The 18,656-nt window shown below is 38.2% G+C and overlaps 2 protein-coding genes and 1 long non-coding RNA gene across 7 annotated transcripts in view; 2 read left to right on the top strand and 1 right to left on the bottom strand.

Moving 5' to 3' along the window:
• Positions 1 to 284: 284 nt before the first annotated feature.
• On the top strand, positions 285 to 10,410 carry si:dkey-1c7.3. 2 transcript variants are annotated; one of them, XR_015477119.1, is made up of 6 exons: positions 285 to 455; positions 708 to 746; positions 2,070 to 2,189; positions 4,935 to 5,573; positions 6,218 to 9,210; positions 9,264 to 10,410. XR_015477119.1 is itself a non-coding variant. In XM_087238066.1 (5 exons), exons 1-5 carry the CDS (start codon positions 443 to 445, stop codon positions 7,015 to 7,017), a joined length of 1,611 nt encoding a protein of 536 aa, XP_087094192.1. In that variant the 5' UTR covers positions 285 to 442; the 3' UTR covers positions 7,018 to 10,410. The 2 variants fall into 2 exon arrangements, 1 of the variants encoding a protein (XP_087094192.1); XM_087238066.1 differs by having other exon boundaries at positions 6,218 to 10,410.
• Positions 9,000 to 17,715, bottom strand: LOC108179133 (uncharacterized). 4 transcript variants are annotated; one of them, XM_087238163.1, is made up of 7 exons: positions 17,600 to 17,715; positions 17,111 to 17,431; positions 14,910 to 15,230; positions 10,818 to 10,949; positions 10,645 to 10,740; positions 10,416 to 10,462; positions 9,000 to 10,300 (listed from the first exon to the last, which is right to left on the bottom strand). In XM_087238163.1, exons 1-7 carry the CDS (start codon positions 17,637 to 17,639, stop codon positions 9,980 to 9,982), a joined length of 1,278 nt encoding a protein of 425 aa, XP_087094289.1. In that variant the 5' UTR covers positions 17,640 to 17,715; the 3' UTR covers positions 9,000 to 9,979. The 4 variants fall into 4 exon arrangements, with proteins under 4 accessions (XP_087094289.1, XP_087094291.1, XP_087094290.1 ...); XM_087238165.1 differs by having other exon boundaries at positions 10,416 to 10,459; XM_087238164.1 differs by having other exon boundaries at positions 14,910 to 15,227.
• LOC148679747 (uncharacterized) overlaps positions 15,781 to 18,656 on the top strand; it is an 80,354-nt gene continuing 77,478 nt past the window's right edge. The window contains exon 1 of the long non-coding RNA XR_015941922.1: positions 15,781 to 16,003. This is a non-coding gene — a long non-coding RNA (uncharacterized LOC148679747). The remainder of the gene's footprint in view (positions 16,004 to 18,656) is intronic.

Here is an 18,656-nt window from a genome sequence, read left to right as displayed (position 1 = left end):
TCCTCAAAAAATAATGCAGCACTACTATATTATCACCCAGTATATTGTGTCTGTTTGAGAATAATCTTTGCATTTTTAATGAAGTGAAAATGAAACTAAACAATTTATGCACTTTCCTGCAAGAAATAGTTTTATTGTCACCATAAATTAGTGGAAATAATATGGAAATAGTCATAACATCTCATTTAACACAGCATCTGTTATCATGCCTTAGCAGCAGATATCATGTTGAAATAATTTTTTTTCTTCATGTAAAATTTTAATTGGTTGAGCCATCTGTGTACACACACACACACACACACGCACGCACGCACGCACGCACCACACACACAGCATATAAAGTCATCATTCCAGCTTGAGCGAAACTGTTTTTCTGCTTCACAAAGCCTGTGTGCATGATGATAAGAAACTAGTTATTTCCGATAAACCAAGCAGAAGCAAGATGAGTGAAAAAGGTGAGTACATCTGCATCTTTACACACTAAAGTTTACATTAAATATTAAAGTTATCAAATTAACACGAGTCATTTTAACTTTAATGAAACAAAAATTAAAGAATTAAGCTGAACCATGATACACTTAGTTCAATAAGTTAAGGTTGGGATAAAAGCATGTTGACACATGTTTACAGTAAAATCTAGAAATAAGCTGTATTTTAATGTATTTAATTTATAGTATCTATAAAATATCACATCTGTTTTCTTGTAGAACGTCTAATTTCAAAAGAAGATGGCATTCATCCAGCAGGTAAGACAGAACTGAGTGTTTCCAACCATTTCTATATACACATCTACAGTATCTGCCTGTGAAAGAGTCTTTTTTTTAATTTCTGCTGTTATTTAAGTGGCTGGTTTCACTTAATTACGTGTTAATGATTCAAAAATTAATAAAAATAATAATAATCTGCGGTAGCAAAATAAAAATAAAAAGTTGATGCATAAAATTTTTATCCCCAGTTGTGTAACAGAAACTTTCAAACTGGCTTTTCCTGTAGGAATTAAAGACTGTAAACAAAAAGTTTCTATTTCTTTTTCGGATTAAAAAAAACAAAACAAAAAACAGACACATTCCTCTGCAGACGTGTACGCACATGAAAACAAGGGCACATATTAGAATTTTTAAAACACTAAGTCTAAAGAGAGTCCTCATAAAACACGAAAACCCAACATGTGTAAATAAATAAAGGTATAAAAGATATCAATGTGATAACTAGCTATTCAGAAGGTCTATTTAAGTACCTTAGAGATACATATAAGAACACAATTTATCCATATTGTACCCTAAAGGTACATATCATATATAGTGTGTTTTTAATATCTGTCATTAGTCAGCCATATTTAAGAGCAGAACATAAACACTACCAATAAACAAAATATGAATAACATGGCTATTTTTCTAATTACCGCTCAATTAAAAACTCAATGTTGTCATATTTTAGGCTGAAATAGTCAGTCAGACTAGAATACAATCATTTGCAGTACTAAAGACTGCCGAAAGCTACAACAATGCAAACAGAAGAGTCTAATGAATTATGTCAAAATATTACACATTTACAGCTTTCTAAAGAGTCGTTCACACTAGGGATGATAAATTTAAATGTAAATATAATGATGATTATATTTGTGTTCACACCAGCAAACAATAGCAATCTGTTTTTTTTTTTTTTTTGCCTTATAACCAGCAGGTGTCCTCAGTGTGCTATTGTGGCACATCTGACCAGTGATTCCAGCTCGTGTAATCTAATCAAACAGTCAATTTAGCCATCGCAGTCAATCCAGTGGAATAAAAACCACAATTATTTGTTATTTATTCATTCATTTTTATTTTTTCCATGGTTTTTACAAAGCATATATATGCAGAACAGTGTATTAAGCACATTAACCATGCAATCTATGCTTCTTTTTTTTTTTTTACATTCGATCATCGCCAGTATGGCTGCACATACAGATGACTAAAATGTCACAAGTGAAAACATTGGCCCAATGTGTATCAAAGTTTTATTTGAAATGCTCGATATCATTTTAAAAAGTTCTGATTTGTTCCTAACATGCCAAATGACTTTGATTTCAGAGAGAAAACCATCTGCTGCACTTAAGCAAATTAAACAAACATCGCTGAAACTCTCTCACATACACCGGAGTGCTGAGGCTCATGGGGGGACAGAGAAAACGACAGAGGAAGACACCACAAGTACAGATTTTAAATTACAACTAATTGACTCATTGATTCATTAAAGAAACACTACACTTTTTTTTTTTTTTTTTGCAAATAGGCTCATTTTACAGCTCCCCTAGAGTTAGACAATTTTACCATGTTTACCATATATCGTTGAATCAGACTAGACCATTAGCATCTTGCTCAAAAAATCATTCATCGTGAGCTTCGTTTTGTACAAAAAAATGAAAAGTTGACCATTTCTAGGCCAAAATGGCAAGGCACTTTACTCTCATTCTGATAATATATAAAATACAATTCTACTGTATACGTCAGTCTTTGTACAAGATAAAATGTAAGTAGAGAAGAGGCAAGCTTTAAAAAGGAAAATTAACTAAACTCTTTGGTAATTTATGAGAAAGATGCTAAGAGTCTAATCCAATTCAATGGTCTATGCTAAGCTAGGCTAACAGTGTTCCTGCCAGAAGCGGAGATAATCTGACTGGATAACAAATGATAAAACCCAACTATTAAAGACCCAAACCACATGAACACAGATATTTTTAAATGAGCAAAAACAATATTTACACAGATTAGCCCTTCATCCACACAAACGCTGCATTATCTGAAAATAATCTTTATGGAAACAGTTTTGCGGTTGGTGTGACCACTAAAACAAAAGTTTTGGCCTCATGACATCAGTGTACACTGTTTTCCTTTTTTTCTGATTGGCCAACCTGACTCGGTTCACACCAAAGTCCCTTTAAGGCAAGTCATTTCACTCAGTGTCTGTCTTTGAAACGCCTCTCGGGCAGTATGCTCTGGCATTCTGTCTGAAAGGGAAAACATCCGATTCTCCAAAACTGTTTGTCAAGCTTACAATTACATTTCACATTTAGAAGCACAAATAAAACTAACCAACATCGGTCTCATAAGTTTAGTTTATAAACATCAGAATCAAACAATAGTCTGCATATTTTCAGGTTGCCAGGGCTAATGTGTATGCGCACTCAAAGGGAACGAGATCACGACACCAACCTCATTTATGGCAGTTCTACACACGATCATCCTCTGGATAATGATTGTCTGATCGCGCTGCTCTTCTGAAGTAATTCACAACTCAGTCTTGATGGCAAATCTCCTCCAGAATGACAGCGACTCTTTGAGGATCATTTCAGTAGTTGCTGTCACATGATGCATGTTTGACAGGATGGACTGCACCTCACGTTTTTTTCCATACAGATTATAAAACCAAAAAAATTTTGTTTTCAAGTATAGTTGAGTCATTTAAAAGTAGAGATTTCGAGCTTTAAGTGGATATAGTTCTCATGTCTGTCAAGCAAGTATTCGCTGAGAACCCACCATGTATGTTGACTACCAAAGTAAAAGTCCACACTTCTGGTTTGAGTTTCTGCCCGGATGAACGTCAGTATATCGTGCTCAACAATTGGCTCCTGTACTAGTATGCGGGGTTTCATTTGCCATATTGACTGTTACACTTTTCCCTATTTTAAAACTATACGAGTGACATGTCATGTGTATTCTATAGTCTTTGGTTCACACCAATTAAGGTACACAGAATTAAGGTGAATTACAACATGGTGGTTTTTTGCCTCTGTTTGTGTGCTTTCTTCCAAATTGTATGTAACTTACTTCTGAAAGTACTTAATTACACATTTAGGGTCAATTGAGCAAAAAAAAAAAAAAGAAGCTTTTATCGCCACCTGTTGGTTCGGCAATCCCTTGACAGTGCATTACAGTGTGTTTTGCATTTTTACATGGACAGTTATTTACAGTTGAAGTCATAATTGTTAGCTCCCCTAGAAGCACAAATAATATTTATATATGAATTTATATATATGTATATTTCCCCCAATTTCTGTTTAACAGAAATATTTTTTTTAACACATTTCTAATCATTCATACAATTTTTTGTCAGCTTAGTCCATTTATTAATTCGGGGTCGCCACAGCAGAATGAACCGCCAACTTATCCAGCAAGTTTTTACGCAACGGATGCCCTTCCAGTCGCAACCCATCTCTGGGAAACACCCAAACACACATTTACACACACACTCATATACTATGGACAATTTAGCCTACCCAATTCACCTGTACCACATGTCTTTGGACTGTGGGGGAAACCGGAGCACCCGGAGGAAACCCATGCGAAGGCAGGGAGAACATGCAAACTCCATACAGAAACGCCAACTGACCCAAGGTTTGAACCAGCGACCCAGCGACCTTCTTGCTATGAGGCGACAGCACTAACTACTGCGCCCCTGCCTCGCCCACATTTCTAATCATAATAGTTTTAAAAACTCATCTCTAATAACAGATTCATTTTATCTTTGCCATGATGACAGTAAATAATATTAGACTAGATATTCTTCAAGACACTTCCATACAGCTTAAAGTCACATTTAAAACCTAAAACAGGGTAATTAGGCAAATGATTGTTTAATTGGTTTGTTCTGGTGACAATCAAAACTAAAATTGCTTTAGAGGGCTAATAATATGGATTTTAAATGGCTTTCAAAAAAATTTAACTGCTTTTATTCTAGCCAAAATAAAACAAAGACTTTCTTTAGAAGAAAAAAAATGTTAGAGGACATACTGTGACATCTTTATAGGCAAATAAAAAAAATGCTTTTTATAAAATTGCTCATGTATGTTTGGAAATAACTCTGGGAGAGTACTAAAATGAGCCTTTTTCCTAAACAAGTAGATTTTCCCCTTTAAGATAACTTCATTTACATTCTCTGTTCAATTAAACTCACAGGATCAACTTCACCTGATCTGCGAATCATTCTTCTGGGTAAAACAGGATCTGGAAAGAGCTCAACAGGAAACACTATACTGGATAACAAATATTTTAAGGCAGACTTTTCAGCAGTTTCAGTGACTAAAACCTGCGAGAGTGGAAAGCTGAAGATTGGGGAGCGGATCATCTCAGTCGTCGACACTCCGGGTCTGTTCGATACGACGATGAGCAAACAGAAGATGAAGGACGAAATCGTGAAGTGCGTCTATAAGTGTCTCCCGGGTCCACATGTGTTTCTGCTGGTGGCCAGACTGGGCGTGAGATTCACAGATGAAGAGAAGAGCGCGGTGAAGTGGATTCAGGAGAACTTTGGAGAAAAAGCTCCTCGTCACACTATCGTTCTGTTCACTCATGCCGATCAGCTCAAGAGGAAAACATTAGCTGCGTATATTAGGGAAAGTGATGAACTCCAGGCTCTAGTTGACGAGTGTGGAGGCAGAGTTCACTCATTCCATAATGAAGATACCAGTGATCGAACACAGGTCAACAAACTGATGGAGAAGATTGAGAAGTTGGTGGAGGAAAATGGAGGTCAATATTATACAGATGAGATGTTTCAGGAAGCGCAGAGAAAAATACTCAACAGAGGACAGTTTTGTAAGTGAGTTTTGTTGCATCCCGATTCAAGTGGTGCTCACTGCAGAGCCATTTGGGCAGAGCTGAGCTCCAGCGAGGGGGAGCTTGAACTCTTGCTCCTGCTTTCTTGCACTTCTTCTTCGAGTGATGTCACTGAGGGTTGGGGGTAAGGGGTGGGGTGGGTGTACACATTAAAACACCTTCTAGGAGGAGGAGCAAGAGCTCAAGCTCTCCCTCGCTGGAGCTTTGCTCTGCTCGATTGGCTCTGCAGTGAGCAGTGTCTCTCCCAATTTGCCTACCTATACTACGTTCTAAAAATATGTAGTGTTTTGTCTAGAAAAAAGACATTCTTTTGAGAAGAGTTTGCAAGCTTTGAGACATACTACTCTCAAAACATTCTCCTTCACCAAACTTGACTGATTTATGTGAGAATCTTGGCTCCACGTGGGTTCCAGGAGGTCTTCTACAGTATTTGTGATTGTTTGAGATGCAGACCAACAGAGGATTCACCAGAAAACCTTCTGATACTTTAAATGATCAACTAGAAGTCAAGTTAATATTGGTTGCTCTTACAACTGGGATTCACGACAAGATTTCTGTCAGGCATTGTCCTTTAACATCTGAATTAAAACCATCTTTGATTTGTTTTTACATTTTAATTGTAGGGTCTGGAAAGCCAAGGATCGTACTGCTGGGTAAAACTGGATCAGGAAAGACCAGTGTTCTGGAAACCATCGTAAACAAGGAGTGTTTTGAGTGGAAAAATCCCCCAAACACAGAAACCAGTGAGCTCCATGAAGCGCACGTGTGTGGAAAGAGCATCACCATAATCGACACTCCGGGACTGACTGATGCGTCTCAGAAGACGACGAAAAAGGAAATCCAGAAGTTGGTCGTCATGTCAGCTCCAGGTCCTCACGTGTTCCTGCTGGTCATCAAAGTCAATTCAAGGTTCATAGAGGAAGAGAAAAACATCATGAACTGGCTTCAGGAGAACATCGGAGAAGATGCTGCACATTACTCCATCGTACTGTTCACTCATGGGGATTTGGAGAAATTGATCAACAAAAATAATGAAGACAGTCCTGATTTTCATGCGTTTGCAGAGAGTTTTAGTAGCAGATATCACTTGTTTAACAATCAAGACTCTGACAACTGCACTCAGGTAAGCGCACTACTGGAGAAGATCGAGAAAACGGCAGAGGGAAACAGATGGCAGTACTACACGAATGAGAAGTTTCAGAAAATAATAGAGAGAGATGTGTATTTGGAGAAAGTCAAGGAAACTCTGCATAAAGTAGCATTGGGAGTGGGGCCGGTGGGAGCAGCGGCGATTGTGACCGGAGGTGTGGTGCTGGGTGTGACAGAGCTAGTGCTAGCCCCGGCGATAATGTTGGCCGGAGGGGGACTGTTCATAGCTGGAGCAGCTGGACTGTACTTGGGGAAAAAACTGATCAAAAAATGATCAGGATACTTTTAAACCAGGGTTGCTTCCTGTTTAAAGGAGGGAGATCTACCTGTTCCTGGTGATCTACCTTCCCGCAGAGTTCTGCTTCATTCCTGATCCAATTCAATTCAATCCAATTCATTCTTGATGTGAAGAGATGATGCTAACCACCCAAGAACAACACATACACTAACTTCACTTCATTGAACATGTACTCATAGACATCACCTATATACTATGTGTCAGGGCTAATGGATCATGGGTGTAATAGATCATGGTTGATTCGTTATGTACAGATCACAAGCCACTGTTCAAAACACGTGACCCTCGGATTTATACATTTTTTTTTTACTTGTAGATTATTCCTACATTTTTTACGATTGCAGAAAGATCGCCTTATTCAAATCACATGCATGAAAACATTTAGGCTTTCCTGTAAAATATGATGACGGAAGAAGTTGTGGGAGGTTAATCGGGATGTGGTGTTTTCTCTCACTATTTGTTTAGCATGCATCAGTGTAATTCAGCTGCATGATAAATCATTAAAAGAGCTCCACGCACACATAAATTATAAATTGTATAAAAAAAGAATGGCTAGCCGCAAACTGAATCCAATATAGACCAAGAAAGCATTCACAAACTTACTTTACAAGCTGAAAAATACAAATGAGTTAAATCAAACGAGATCCAGCTGACATTTCAGCAAATTGCAATCTTTAATGCTCACTGTAACTAATGGCCCGTTTCCACTGAGTGGTACGGTACGGTTTGGTACACTTTTATTTCCACTGTCAAAAGGCGTACCGAACCAAACCGTACCGTACCACTTTTCGGGACCCTTTCGAAAGGGTCCCAAACTGCAGAAAGGGTCCCAAAAGGTAGAGCTACACGCGCAGCTGAACGCTATTGGTTTACAGAGATACGTCATTCGTAGACGCAACAAGCCAGAATGTAAACAAAGGACCCGCCATGTTTGAAATACACAGCGAGAGATTACAGCGGAATTATAAATACATATGCAGCCATGGTCGATCCTGCAAACAAACCCTGTCGTCGTCATGATAAACAGCCACAAAGCCACGGAGAAGAGCGGATTTACCCTGTGCCGCTTAGTTTTTTACAAGCCAGTCTGAACCCCGAGTGGTTTCGCTTTCTTTCTTGCTTTCGCCGCGCATCTCTATCTGAAATAACAAACTTCTTGATCTGATAATAATAACATGCACTTGATTATTGACAAACTTTTGAAAACCCGATCCTGTGAGAAGCTGACAAACGAGAGTGACACATTCAGAAAGAAAAGGACAAACGCGAGAGTGGAGCGCGGAAATAAAGGCGAAGCCTTGTTTTAATCTTTATTAACACCTTTTGGACTAATATGAACTGGGAATGATGAAATGACTCTCTAACAGAGGCTTCATGTGCTGCTGAAGATTACAGACACAGATGAGAGGTTTTCACTGACTGTAGGCTATACTTTGTGTTTTTTTTAACTTAATTAACGATGAAATGTCTGCTTTGTGTAGTTCTTCTGTAGTAGGTAACATATCGGGACTGTAAGGGTCTGTATGTGTTCATATATGTTCATTTATTTATTTTATATAATTACAGACATTACAGTAGGCTATTTTGCACCGTCATTGATCTGCAGTTATAATCAACTCCTGTTTATAGAAAAGTTAGTAATAAACATTTATACACAAGTATGTGTGTAAAGCGTCTGTTTTGTGAGAAGTGCTTTTCATTTGATATGTGAACGACCTGTGCAGTTTTATTGTAGACATTTTCGAGCGAAAATGACGTCAACTGAAACTTTGTCATACACCACGCCCACCAAAAGGGTACCCTTGGTGGTGGAAACGCAAGCCTGATAAAGGTGACCTGTACCGACCCGAACCGTACCGTACTGTACCAGTCAGTGGAATCGAGCCATAAGGTCTTGTTTAAATGCAAAGTCACGTTCAGCATTGATGAGCAGAAGACGGGCAAATTAACAGCAATCATTTCGATTTTGGAAAACCATCCTTTAAGTAAAAGTTTTACAAGAATTACAACCAGCCTAAGGTATGGTTACATAAAAATAAGTTCAATAAAATGTACTTGTTTTAAACAATCAAGCAATCATTACTTAAATTCAAACAGTGCAAACTTCCCAAGACTCATTTGTAACCAATGATTGTATTAAAAGTCCAAAAGTTCCAAAAATTAATTGAAGTTCCAAGACCAAGACAGTTCAAAGGATCTGTTACTTACTTCAATAACTACAGAGGTCCCGTGATTAAATTCAAACAGTACAACAAAAGATCAATGCATCATAGCTCCAGCTTCAAACCTCTTCACTTATCAATTAAAAACTCATTTCTCGGGCCTCAATCCCATGTTCTCTATTGCTGAAAACAGTCACACTCATTAGAAGCTTAAGCACAAGTAGCCAGCACTTAAAAGAAGAATAAAGAGCACAGTACTTGTTTATCTTGTGTGCGTTTATCCTGAAGCACAGGATCCCACTGCAATCTGGGAACTCCACTCATGTTTGATGCAGACCTGTGGCATTTCTCATCCATAGCGAGAAGATAGTCCTTTATCAATGTACTGAAATCCAATAAATGATGAAGTAAAACTCTTCATCAAGAATCACAGATTCAAACAGAAAGCAGACAGGCTCTGGGGACGCGTTTTCCAAACACAGATGCTCATGTGCTCTTTTACTCTTGACTCTCTCTCACACACATATCACCCTCTGGTGGACATTACAAAATATTACATTGATAAGTTAGTAAATACTATCAAAAGCATCACTGAAGCATCACAAACACAAAAAAAATGTTAATTCAGATTCTCCATTGCATCTCCTCAAATTAAACTAACAGAAACTTCCATGATTAAATTCAAACAGTCTGAAAGTTGAAATATACAGCAATGGAGCATCACTGAAGCATCACACTGTGGGTTAAAATTAATTCACACTCTCTGCTGAGTCTCTTCAAGCAGTGAGATGAGGATTGACAGCAGCATATTCACTGTAATATTCACTGCACTCCTGATGATTCCTCAAACTGACACTGTCAGGACAGTCTGGTGTCTTGTGAAAATTCACCACAGAGTAATTCATATCTTCAGCAGACGAGATGCAGATCTGAGAGTCACCAGAGGCTTCCTGAACTGTTGAGTAAATACAGGAATCAGAGGGGTTTGTGGGTAATTGAGCAGTGGCGTAAACAGTGCTAGAAGAGTCAGAGGGGCTTCTGGGTAATTGCTTGTGAGTGTCTTTAATCTCCTCATAATCACAATCAATATTAGAAACCTGAGGAGGAACAGAGACATGATTTAGAGCTCTGATGATCTTCAGGATGGAACGTAATACACTTAATTCTCATTATGATCAGAAATAAAGGTTTCCTGCAGTGATAATAACTCACCGCTTCAGTATTTCCATGTGCAGTCTGAGATGTGGAGTCACCACCTGCTGAAAACAAGTCTTTAATGACAGTATATCTCATTTCAACACTGATCTGTTGTGTGTAATGAAGTATCTGCATGTTCCTCATGTCTAGTTGCAGCCTTTAGGTGGCGATATAATCTAATCTGAGTTGTAAACTCTGTGAACAGAGAGTTTCTGCATCTGTAGGAGAGAAGCAGGAGGTTTACCTTTAGTCTGGTGCTTCTTATAGAGAAACAGTAATAAGAGAGCAGCGATGATCAGAAGCAGAAGAACCAGAACCAGAGGGATGATCAGAGAAGATTCTGGAAACAGGAGATTTAAGAATCAGAACCACTTTGAGCCAAATATCAGATGCATGATTTATTCAGCACATGAGTACCTGTTATGGTGTTGAACTGTGATGTGAGGGTAGAATTTTCTGAAACAGTTGTGCTCAGTGGAGTTTGTAATGTTGAAATGTATGATGATGATGGTAATGATGATGATGATGATGATGTAATGTTTGGAACATCTAAAACAAATACACAAAAAAACAGTAGTTTTACTAAAAAATACTTTGTTTTTTCGCCACACAAACACACACAGGAGCATTTACCTTAACGTACCTAATATAATGCTAAATATTACGTATTCAAACTGCGAATCATACCCTGCTAAAACAATGCATGCTGAATTAGTCTAGTCTGGTTCTGCTCATCATTGATTTTGTGAGAGAAACTCTAACTTACAGGCTGTGTAAATCAGCGAGATTGTGTTCAGAGTACCAAAACGGCAAAACGGTCTACTAGAGTCAACAAGTAATTCTTCATATATATATATATATATATATATATATATATATATATATATATATATATATATATATATATATATATATATATATATATATACAGCTGAAGTCTTGAAGTCAGAATTATTAGCCCCCCTAAATTATTTCCCCCCTGTTTATTTTTTCCCCAATTTGTGTTTTACGGTGTGGGGATTTGATTATCTGTTTTTGTTGTTGTCTGCTCTCGAGAGGAGCAGAAAAGGGGGAAATTGTGGAGAAAAAATGAATTAGATTTTATTACTTTTGTGTCTTTATTTTTTATTTAAAAATGTTTGGACTAACAACAGATTAATCAATTTTTCTCTTTTGTATTACATTACATATTGACCAGACACACTTACTCTTTTTTACTGTGCTGCATACTTAGAAGAACTGCTGACAAGTGGAAAAAGCAGAATAATAATAAATTTAGGTTTGTTCCAGACTGCTGTCTGGACTATGCTTGTAGAAGTGTGAAATATATGAAAGATGCACGTAATTGTTCAGTTCTGGTATGCAGAGAAAGGTTGCAGAAACAGGAAGTAATGTCTTGGGGTTACAAAGAGCCAAGGGACTGCAGAATGACTGATAAAGTGACGTTAAACCAAAACTCCAGCTGCTAAGATCAGTTGTGTATTTATGCTGGAGTCAGGAAATGTATGTTAGTTGCCTCTTGAATGTAATTCTTGTCTTGCATTGGGGTAACGTAACCCAGAGCTCTGTCATCAAATTATTCATTTGTATCTAATAAATTACTAATATTTTTGGCATTGAAGAAAACCCTCTCCAGACCTTTTCTTATTGTACATGCATGGAATTGGCAAGATATTCCAACAACAGAGAGCAGATTTCTCCATCACATTTCTAATCATAATAGTTTTAATAACTCATCTCTAATAACTGATGTATTTTATCTTTGTCATGATGACAGTAAATAATACTAGACTAGATATTCTTCAAGACACTTCTATACAGCTTAAAGTGACATTTAAAGGCTTAACTAGGTTAATTAGGGTAACTAGGCAGGTTAGGGTAATTAGGCAAGTTATTGTATAACGATGGTTTGTTCTGAAAACTATCAAAAACAAATATAGCTTAAGGGGGCTAATGATATTGACCTTAAAATGTTTTTTTTTTTTTTTGTTTTAAACAATTAAAAACTGCTCTTATTCTAGCCGAAATAAAACAAATAAGACTTTCTCCAGAATAAATAATATTATCAGACATACTGTGTAAATTCCCTTGCTCTGTTAAACATCATTTGAGAAATATTTAAAAAAGAAAAAAAAAACTACAAAGGGGGCTATTAACTCTGACTTCAACTGTATATATCATTTATTTATTTTTTGTTCAACTGAAAACGATACACAAATAGGTTTGGACAATTGAAAAGTATTCAATAAAGAATATTTTTGGGGTACATTTTTTTTAAGAAACACTGCGTGCACATGAACACACAAATGATGCAACACTAAACACTACAGAAATTACAAATGATCCCACACACTCTCAGAATATGCGCAGACATTCAGTTCCTGTATTCAAACACTGCTGTAGACCAACAAAACTACATCCATATCCTTTATACGCTGTTGATCTAGGTATCCGAACTCGGTCCTGGAGGGCTGGTGTCCTGCATTTTTTTAGCTCCAACCCCCATAAAACACACCTGGACCAACTAATCAGGCTGTTTCTAGGTGTACTAGAAACATACAGGTAGGTGTGTTGAAGAAAGTTGGAGCTAAACTATGCAGGACACCAGCCCTCCAGGACAAAGGGACCACATACTAATTTGCATAAAAAAACAAATCCTTTATTAAGAGAATTAAAACATTCATCTGTGCAAACAAGTTAAACAAAAAAGGATATACAAGTATAAAGGCAGTTGTGGGGACACTGCCTTTTTTTTTTATTTTCTTGCTTTGTCAAACACACTGGCGCGCTAGAAATAACCCTGCATAATAATATATACACAGTAAAAATTAAAGGTGCTTCAAATACATAAATAAATATGTATTTATAAAATGTTGAGTACTCAAGGAACTTCAAAATATATTTTAAGTGCCTCAAAACTCTTTCTCTCATAAAGAGATTCCTGGCGAAACCACTGTCAGTCTTTGTAGTACTTGCAGGATCCTTTTGTTGTAATTGGGACCCTTCAAGCACGTTTTTTTAAAACTGAGGTTCTGGAGTCGCTGTTACCTTACATTGAGACCTCGGAGCACTTTGAAAATTATTAGAGGAACTCATTCATTCAATCATTTTCTTTTTCAGCTTAGTCTCTTTATTAATCAGAGGCTGCCACAGCTAAATGAACCGCCAACTTATCCAGCACATCTTTTACGCAGCGGATGCCCCTACAGCCATAACCCAACCATGGGATAACCCATACACTCTTGCATTCCCACACATACACTATAGCTAATTTACTTTATTCATTTCACACTGTATAGCGCATGTCTTTAGACTGTGGGGGAAACCGGAGCATACCGAAGGAAACCCACGAAACACGGGGAGAACATGCAACTCCACACAGAAATGCCAACTGACCCATCCGGGGCTCGAACTAGCAAACTTCCTGTGAGGCGATCATTCCCTAGTAGCAAAGAATTCTGGCCCAGATTTGGCATAAAGCTGGCACAGCAGGCATTCATCCGGCACTGGCATACAGCATGTGGGCCAAACATGGCCCGGGTTTGGCAGAGGTGGCACCGTTTTTAAGGCGGCACACAAGATTTGGGCCAGATGAAAAACGTAGTATTTGGCCCAGATTTAAAAATTTGATAAGTGGGCCATGTGAGTTTGGCCAGTCTTGACCCACATTTAAAATACACCAAAATAATTTTTGAGTAAAGAAAAAAAAAATTCTACCAATCAGGTCACTTTGAGAAAAAGCATGCCCATAGTGTGCCTAAAGCGCATCACTCCATGGGCTTATCAATTTCATTGCAATCGTGACACACCAACCTATCTGGCCCAGTTCAGGCCCAGTTATGAGTTATTAACTTGGCTGAGACTTGGCCCAGATATGGTCCGTGTTTGGCCCTTGTCTGGAAGCCAGATTTGGTCCAGTCATGTACCGTAATTCACTGCCGCATGTGGGCCAAGCAAAACCTGATTGTGTGGGCCAGAGCTGGGCCAGAGAAATTTTGCTATGTGGGTTGAGTTAGAGGAACTCAAATTCCAAAAAAAAAAAAGAGTTACTGTAAAATCTGTAAACTTATAAAATGGTTCCTGGTCATTTTTAATAAGAGGGTTTCTCCAGGAACCTTTGAAGTTCCTAAGAGAACCACCCCTTTTGATAGTGTCCCTAGAGGCCCTAAAGAGGGCCAGTGTGGCAAGCTGAAAAACCCCAAAAGGTGCCTCCGGGAACCTTTAACTTTTACAGTGTATAAACATTCCACAGTTAAGCAACACACTACTGTAAAACAAACACAGATATCAGATATGATCAAAGTATTTGACTGCATATAATGCAGAGAGTTGCGGCCCAGTATCAGGTCATGAAAGAGTTACAACTGAGCCACAAGAACACAAAACTACATGCAATCACATTATTATGAGGTTTTCCTTTAAGAACCAACATCCATATTTGTGCACATCACAAGATCTTTAGCACTTCTAGCACATCAACAAATGCAGGAATGACTGAAAGCGGCTCACCGTCTGTGACGACCAGCTCAAACTCAGAGAACAAACTGTAGTCTTCAGATTCTCTGACTATAATCCTGTATCCTCCAGAATCCTGGACATTCAGCTCTCTGATAAACACACGTAAGAGACCTGCAGATCTGTCATCATGAATGGAGAATCGGCCGCTGTCTTTCCATTCTGCCGCTGCATTAATGTTGATCAGAGATAAACAATGATTTTCTCCAGTTTTACAGACGTATTTCTGACTGTTCTTGTGTTGTATCTCATAGCTGTAGTTTATAATGATGTTTCTTCCTGAATATCCTCTCACTGTCCCGATTTGTGGACCTGCTGAACACAGATTTTGACATTTAAAACTCAATGAACACAGATCTGGTCAATGTGCCTCAAAACCAAGCACATTAACAATGTCAATATTGTACAGTTTATCAATTTAAAGTGTAATCAACAACTGATCGAACATTGATTAATCCTGGCCGTCCTGCAAAAACGTTGTACAGTGTGTTACAGGGTAAATACAACATTAGTGGATGGAAAATAATTTACTCCCTTGTTTCTGCAAACCTTTAAAGAGCCCATATTATGGGTTTTTGAAAATTCCCCTCCATGTAGTGTGTAACACAGCTTTAAGTGAAGTGAAGTATCCAGCTAAGGCTTAAATCTGTAGGAGTACAGTGTTTAAAACTGTTGATTCATCTATAAAAGAGTTGACTCATAGTGCTTCAAACGAGTCGCCTTGATACCGAGTCATTAGGTGTTTCGCCATGACGTACGAACGAAACCAAGTTATTCACGTGCACGCGCAAACCCGGGAGATTTCAAACCTGAGGCCCCACCCTCTGACACAGAAACCCAGACATACACACACACACACACACACACACACACACACAAACATATCGGTCGATTGAAGTCACACTGCAGATGGACATTATCAAGTCTCTACACAAAGATGAAACCTCAGTATTATAGCCAAGCAGTTGGAAACTACTGGAAATTTCGGGAAACTACATGCTACAAAGAATACTTCGTTTGTTAAAGGAAGGATCAGTAAAGACTGGACATGTCAGGACATGCATCGGTTTCTTCCTCCATTTTCAAGTGTAAGTACGTGCGATTAAAGTTGTTGCCTCGTTTACTCTAGCTTGCAAATGTATTTAACTGTGATTTGTTACTTGTAACCGTGTGTACTGTCCAGGTTAACTGGCTATATTCTCATATCACGTGCAAAGCCAGGTTAAAAACGCGACGCGTGCTGCTTTGTTTACGTTCCCGTGGAGTGTAATGTGTGATTACACATTATTATCCCATCCCGTGTAATGTGTGTGTGTGTGTGTGTGTGTGGGTGCGTGCGTACACGTTGTCGTCCGGATTAGGTTTATATGTGTGTGTGTGTGTGTGTGTGTGTGTGGACGCGTGCGCGAGAATGAGGGCAATATATATATGTGTGTGCGTGTGTGCGTGTGTGTGTGTGTGGATGCGTGCGCGAGGACGAGGGCAATATGTGTGTGTGTGTGTGTCTGTAAAAAGAGCAGAATGTGACAAGCTAGGAGATCTCCTCGCCAGTTCGTGGGAGTTTTTGCTCAATAAAATAGTCAGTCGTCTGAATTTTCAAGTCCACCGTCTGTATTTACATTCATCCACTGGCAGCTAAACTCCACGCCTTACACTATCGAGCGTGTATGAACTGTGAATACTTCTACTTTGTTGATTAGCTGCTGGGCATTCACTCTGTCTCTGGCTGAAGGTCTGGCTGAGTCAACCAATCGCAGCAGACTGTCATCGGTCCAATCAGCGCAGATTAGCTTCGCGCTAAGGAGGGGTTTGGGAACAAATGAATCACTTGACGATTCATACGGGAGTCGCTGGGATAATTAGGTCAAAATAAATGCAGATTATAAGACCATGAAAGTGTTTTTTGACCTTGCATGCATATTAGACTTTTGTTAGAGACCCTTACAACCAAAATATGACCCTATTTCATGTATAATATGGGCTCTTTAATCTTGCTTCCCCTAACTTACACATGAATACAGTATAGATTCACTATTATCATAAAACAGTGTGCAATAAGTCTGCTTTACATAATAATCCAAATTGTGGGACGTGATCTAAAGTTTTATGATTGAATATGTGTACAGTAATGTCAGTCAGTGTTGAGTTTGGTGATGTTGTGGATCTTCATGAGTTTGAAGTTCTCATTTACTTACCTGTTATGACCTCTAGATTCACTTTAGTGCCGGGATCAGGTCCATATGTTTCAACTCCACAGTGATAAGTCCCAGAATCCTGTTCTGTTAGATTTCTGATGGTCACAGTTAAACCTGCTGCTGTTCTGTTATCAAACAGAGAGAATCTTCCAGACTGAACCCATTTCTCTTCACTATTAATCCTGATGAGCTCAGAGCATGGTGATATCCACTGTTCTTTACAAAAATACTTTGCACTTGTCTTATATTGTTCATCATATTTGCATGTGATCATGACTCCGCCTCCTGAATATCCGATGACACTCATGGAGCTCACCACACCTACAACAAACCAACATCTATAACAACACTAATATAATCATTTCAATGTGTTTTTAAAGGTCGTTTCACCATATCAGTTGATGATAAATAAGTCTAGTCATAATATTTAACCCATGTTTGGTTTATCAGTGATGTGATTGTTGGATCAGGATGTGATCAGACTCTTACCAGGAATCATGAGCAGAGTGAAAGTCCAGATGATCTTCATTCTTCTCTCTTATTCACTGGTCTTCTGTTATTAGTAGATTCAGCTCTCCTCAAACTCTCCTGTTCAGATCAGCTTTGACTCTTTCCTTCCTGGTTGAACATGAAGAGATGAACATGAGAGAGAGATGCTCATTTCCTCTAAGAGAGAGAGAGACTGAAAAAGAGGAAGTGAAAGTAATTTTTTAGACAGGCTCTCTAAACAGACCCAGACAGATCTGACGTAGGTGTGAAAGAGTTTAGGAGGTCAGAGTTAAATAGCCATGAATCCCCCCTCCCCCACCCCCACCATAGAAGAACTCACACTAACCTTTAACTGATCAATGATTACATTAAGATGAACATTTCTGCCATGTTATTAATGACCTCCTTTAACTTTGACTAAAATTATCTCTGAAAATGATTGTCTACTATCGTCTATTTTAGCAGTAAAAAAATGAGTAAATAAATACATATATTTTTTTATATTCAAGTTTTTATTGTTTTCTTCTGGTTCATGGAACAAATAATACAAACACATATAACAAATGATCACTTGTGGCCTACTACATGTAAAGCCAGAATGAATACAGTGGTTACTAGGACAGAAGTACAATATTATTAGGAAAACCTGGTGAGTAGTTTTACATTGCATTACAAGGCATTGTCACATAAGACCAAAAGCCTTCCCATACTGGGATACATACAGGGACCCCTGCTTTGTCCTTATTATGTCATTTGTAAAGTAAACGTTCATACGAGGCTGTTTTAGTCATTATATTGGCCCACTCTTTTAACACTGGAATTTTGGGAGTTTTCCAGCATTTTAAGAAGACTCTAGCTGTCACTGAGATCCCCTCATGAACTTTCCTTTTGTAGTATTTGGCATCTGTTCCCTATCTCCCAGTAAGCATAACCTTGGTGACAGTGATATTAATGTTCCAAGTCATTTACTCAACATATTTAGGGTTTGGTGCCAAAAAGGCTCTAGTGAACAGTCCCAGATACAATGAATAAATGTGCCTCTCTCTTTTTTGGCATT

This window comes from Danio rerio, chromosome 1 (assembly GCF_052040795.2).
Source record: "Danio rerio strain M-AB ecotype USA chromosome 1, GRCz13ab, whole genome shotgun sequence".
Classification (NCBI taxonomy): Eukaryota; Metazoa; Chordata; class Actinopteri; order Cypriniformes; family Danionidae; genus Danio; species Danio rerio.
This window is presented reverse-complemented; position numbering and strand designations above follow the sequence as displayed.

Bases quoted from the DNA above. Each gene is read 5' to 3' on its own strand.
- LOC108179133 (XM_087238163.1), bottom strand. From the start codon at position 17,639: ATGAAGATCATCTGGACTTTCACTCTGCTCATGATTCCTG. The intron at 10,741-10,817 runs GTACTCATGTGC...TCCTGTTTCCAG, and splicing joins ACAGTTCAACACCATAACAG to AATCTTCTCTGATCATCCCT. The intron at 10,301-10,415 runs GTGAGTTATTAT...GTTCCTCCTCAG, and splicing joins CACATGGAAATACTGAAGCG to GTTTCTAATATTGATTGTGA.
- si:dkey-1c7.3 (XM_087238066.1), top strand. The intron at 2,190-4,934 runs GTACAGATTTTA...TTAAACTCACAG, and splicing joins GACAGAGGAAGACACCACAA to GATCAACTTCACCTGATCTG. The intron at 5,574-6,217 runs GTAAGTGAGTTT...TTTTAATTGTAG, and splicing joins ACTCAACAGAGGACAGTTTT to GGTCTGGAAAGCCAAGGATC.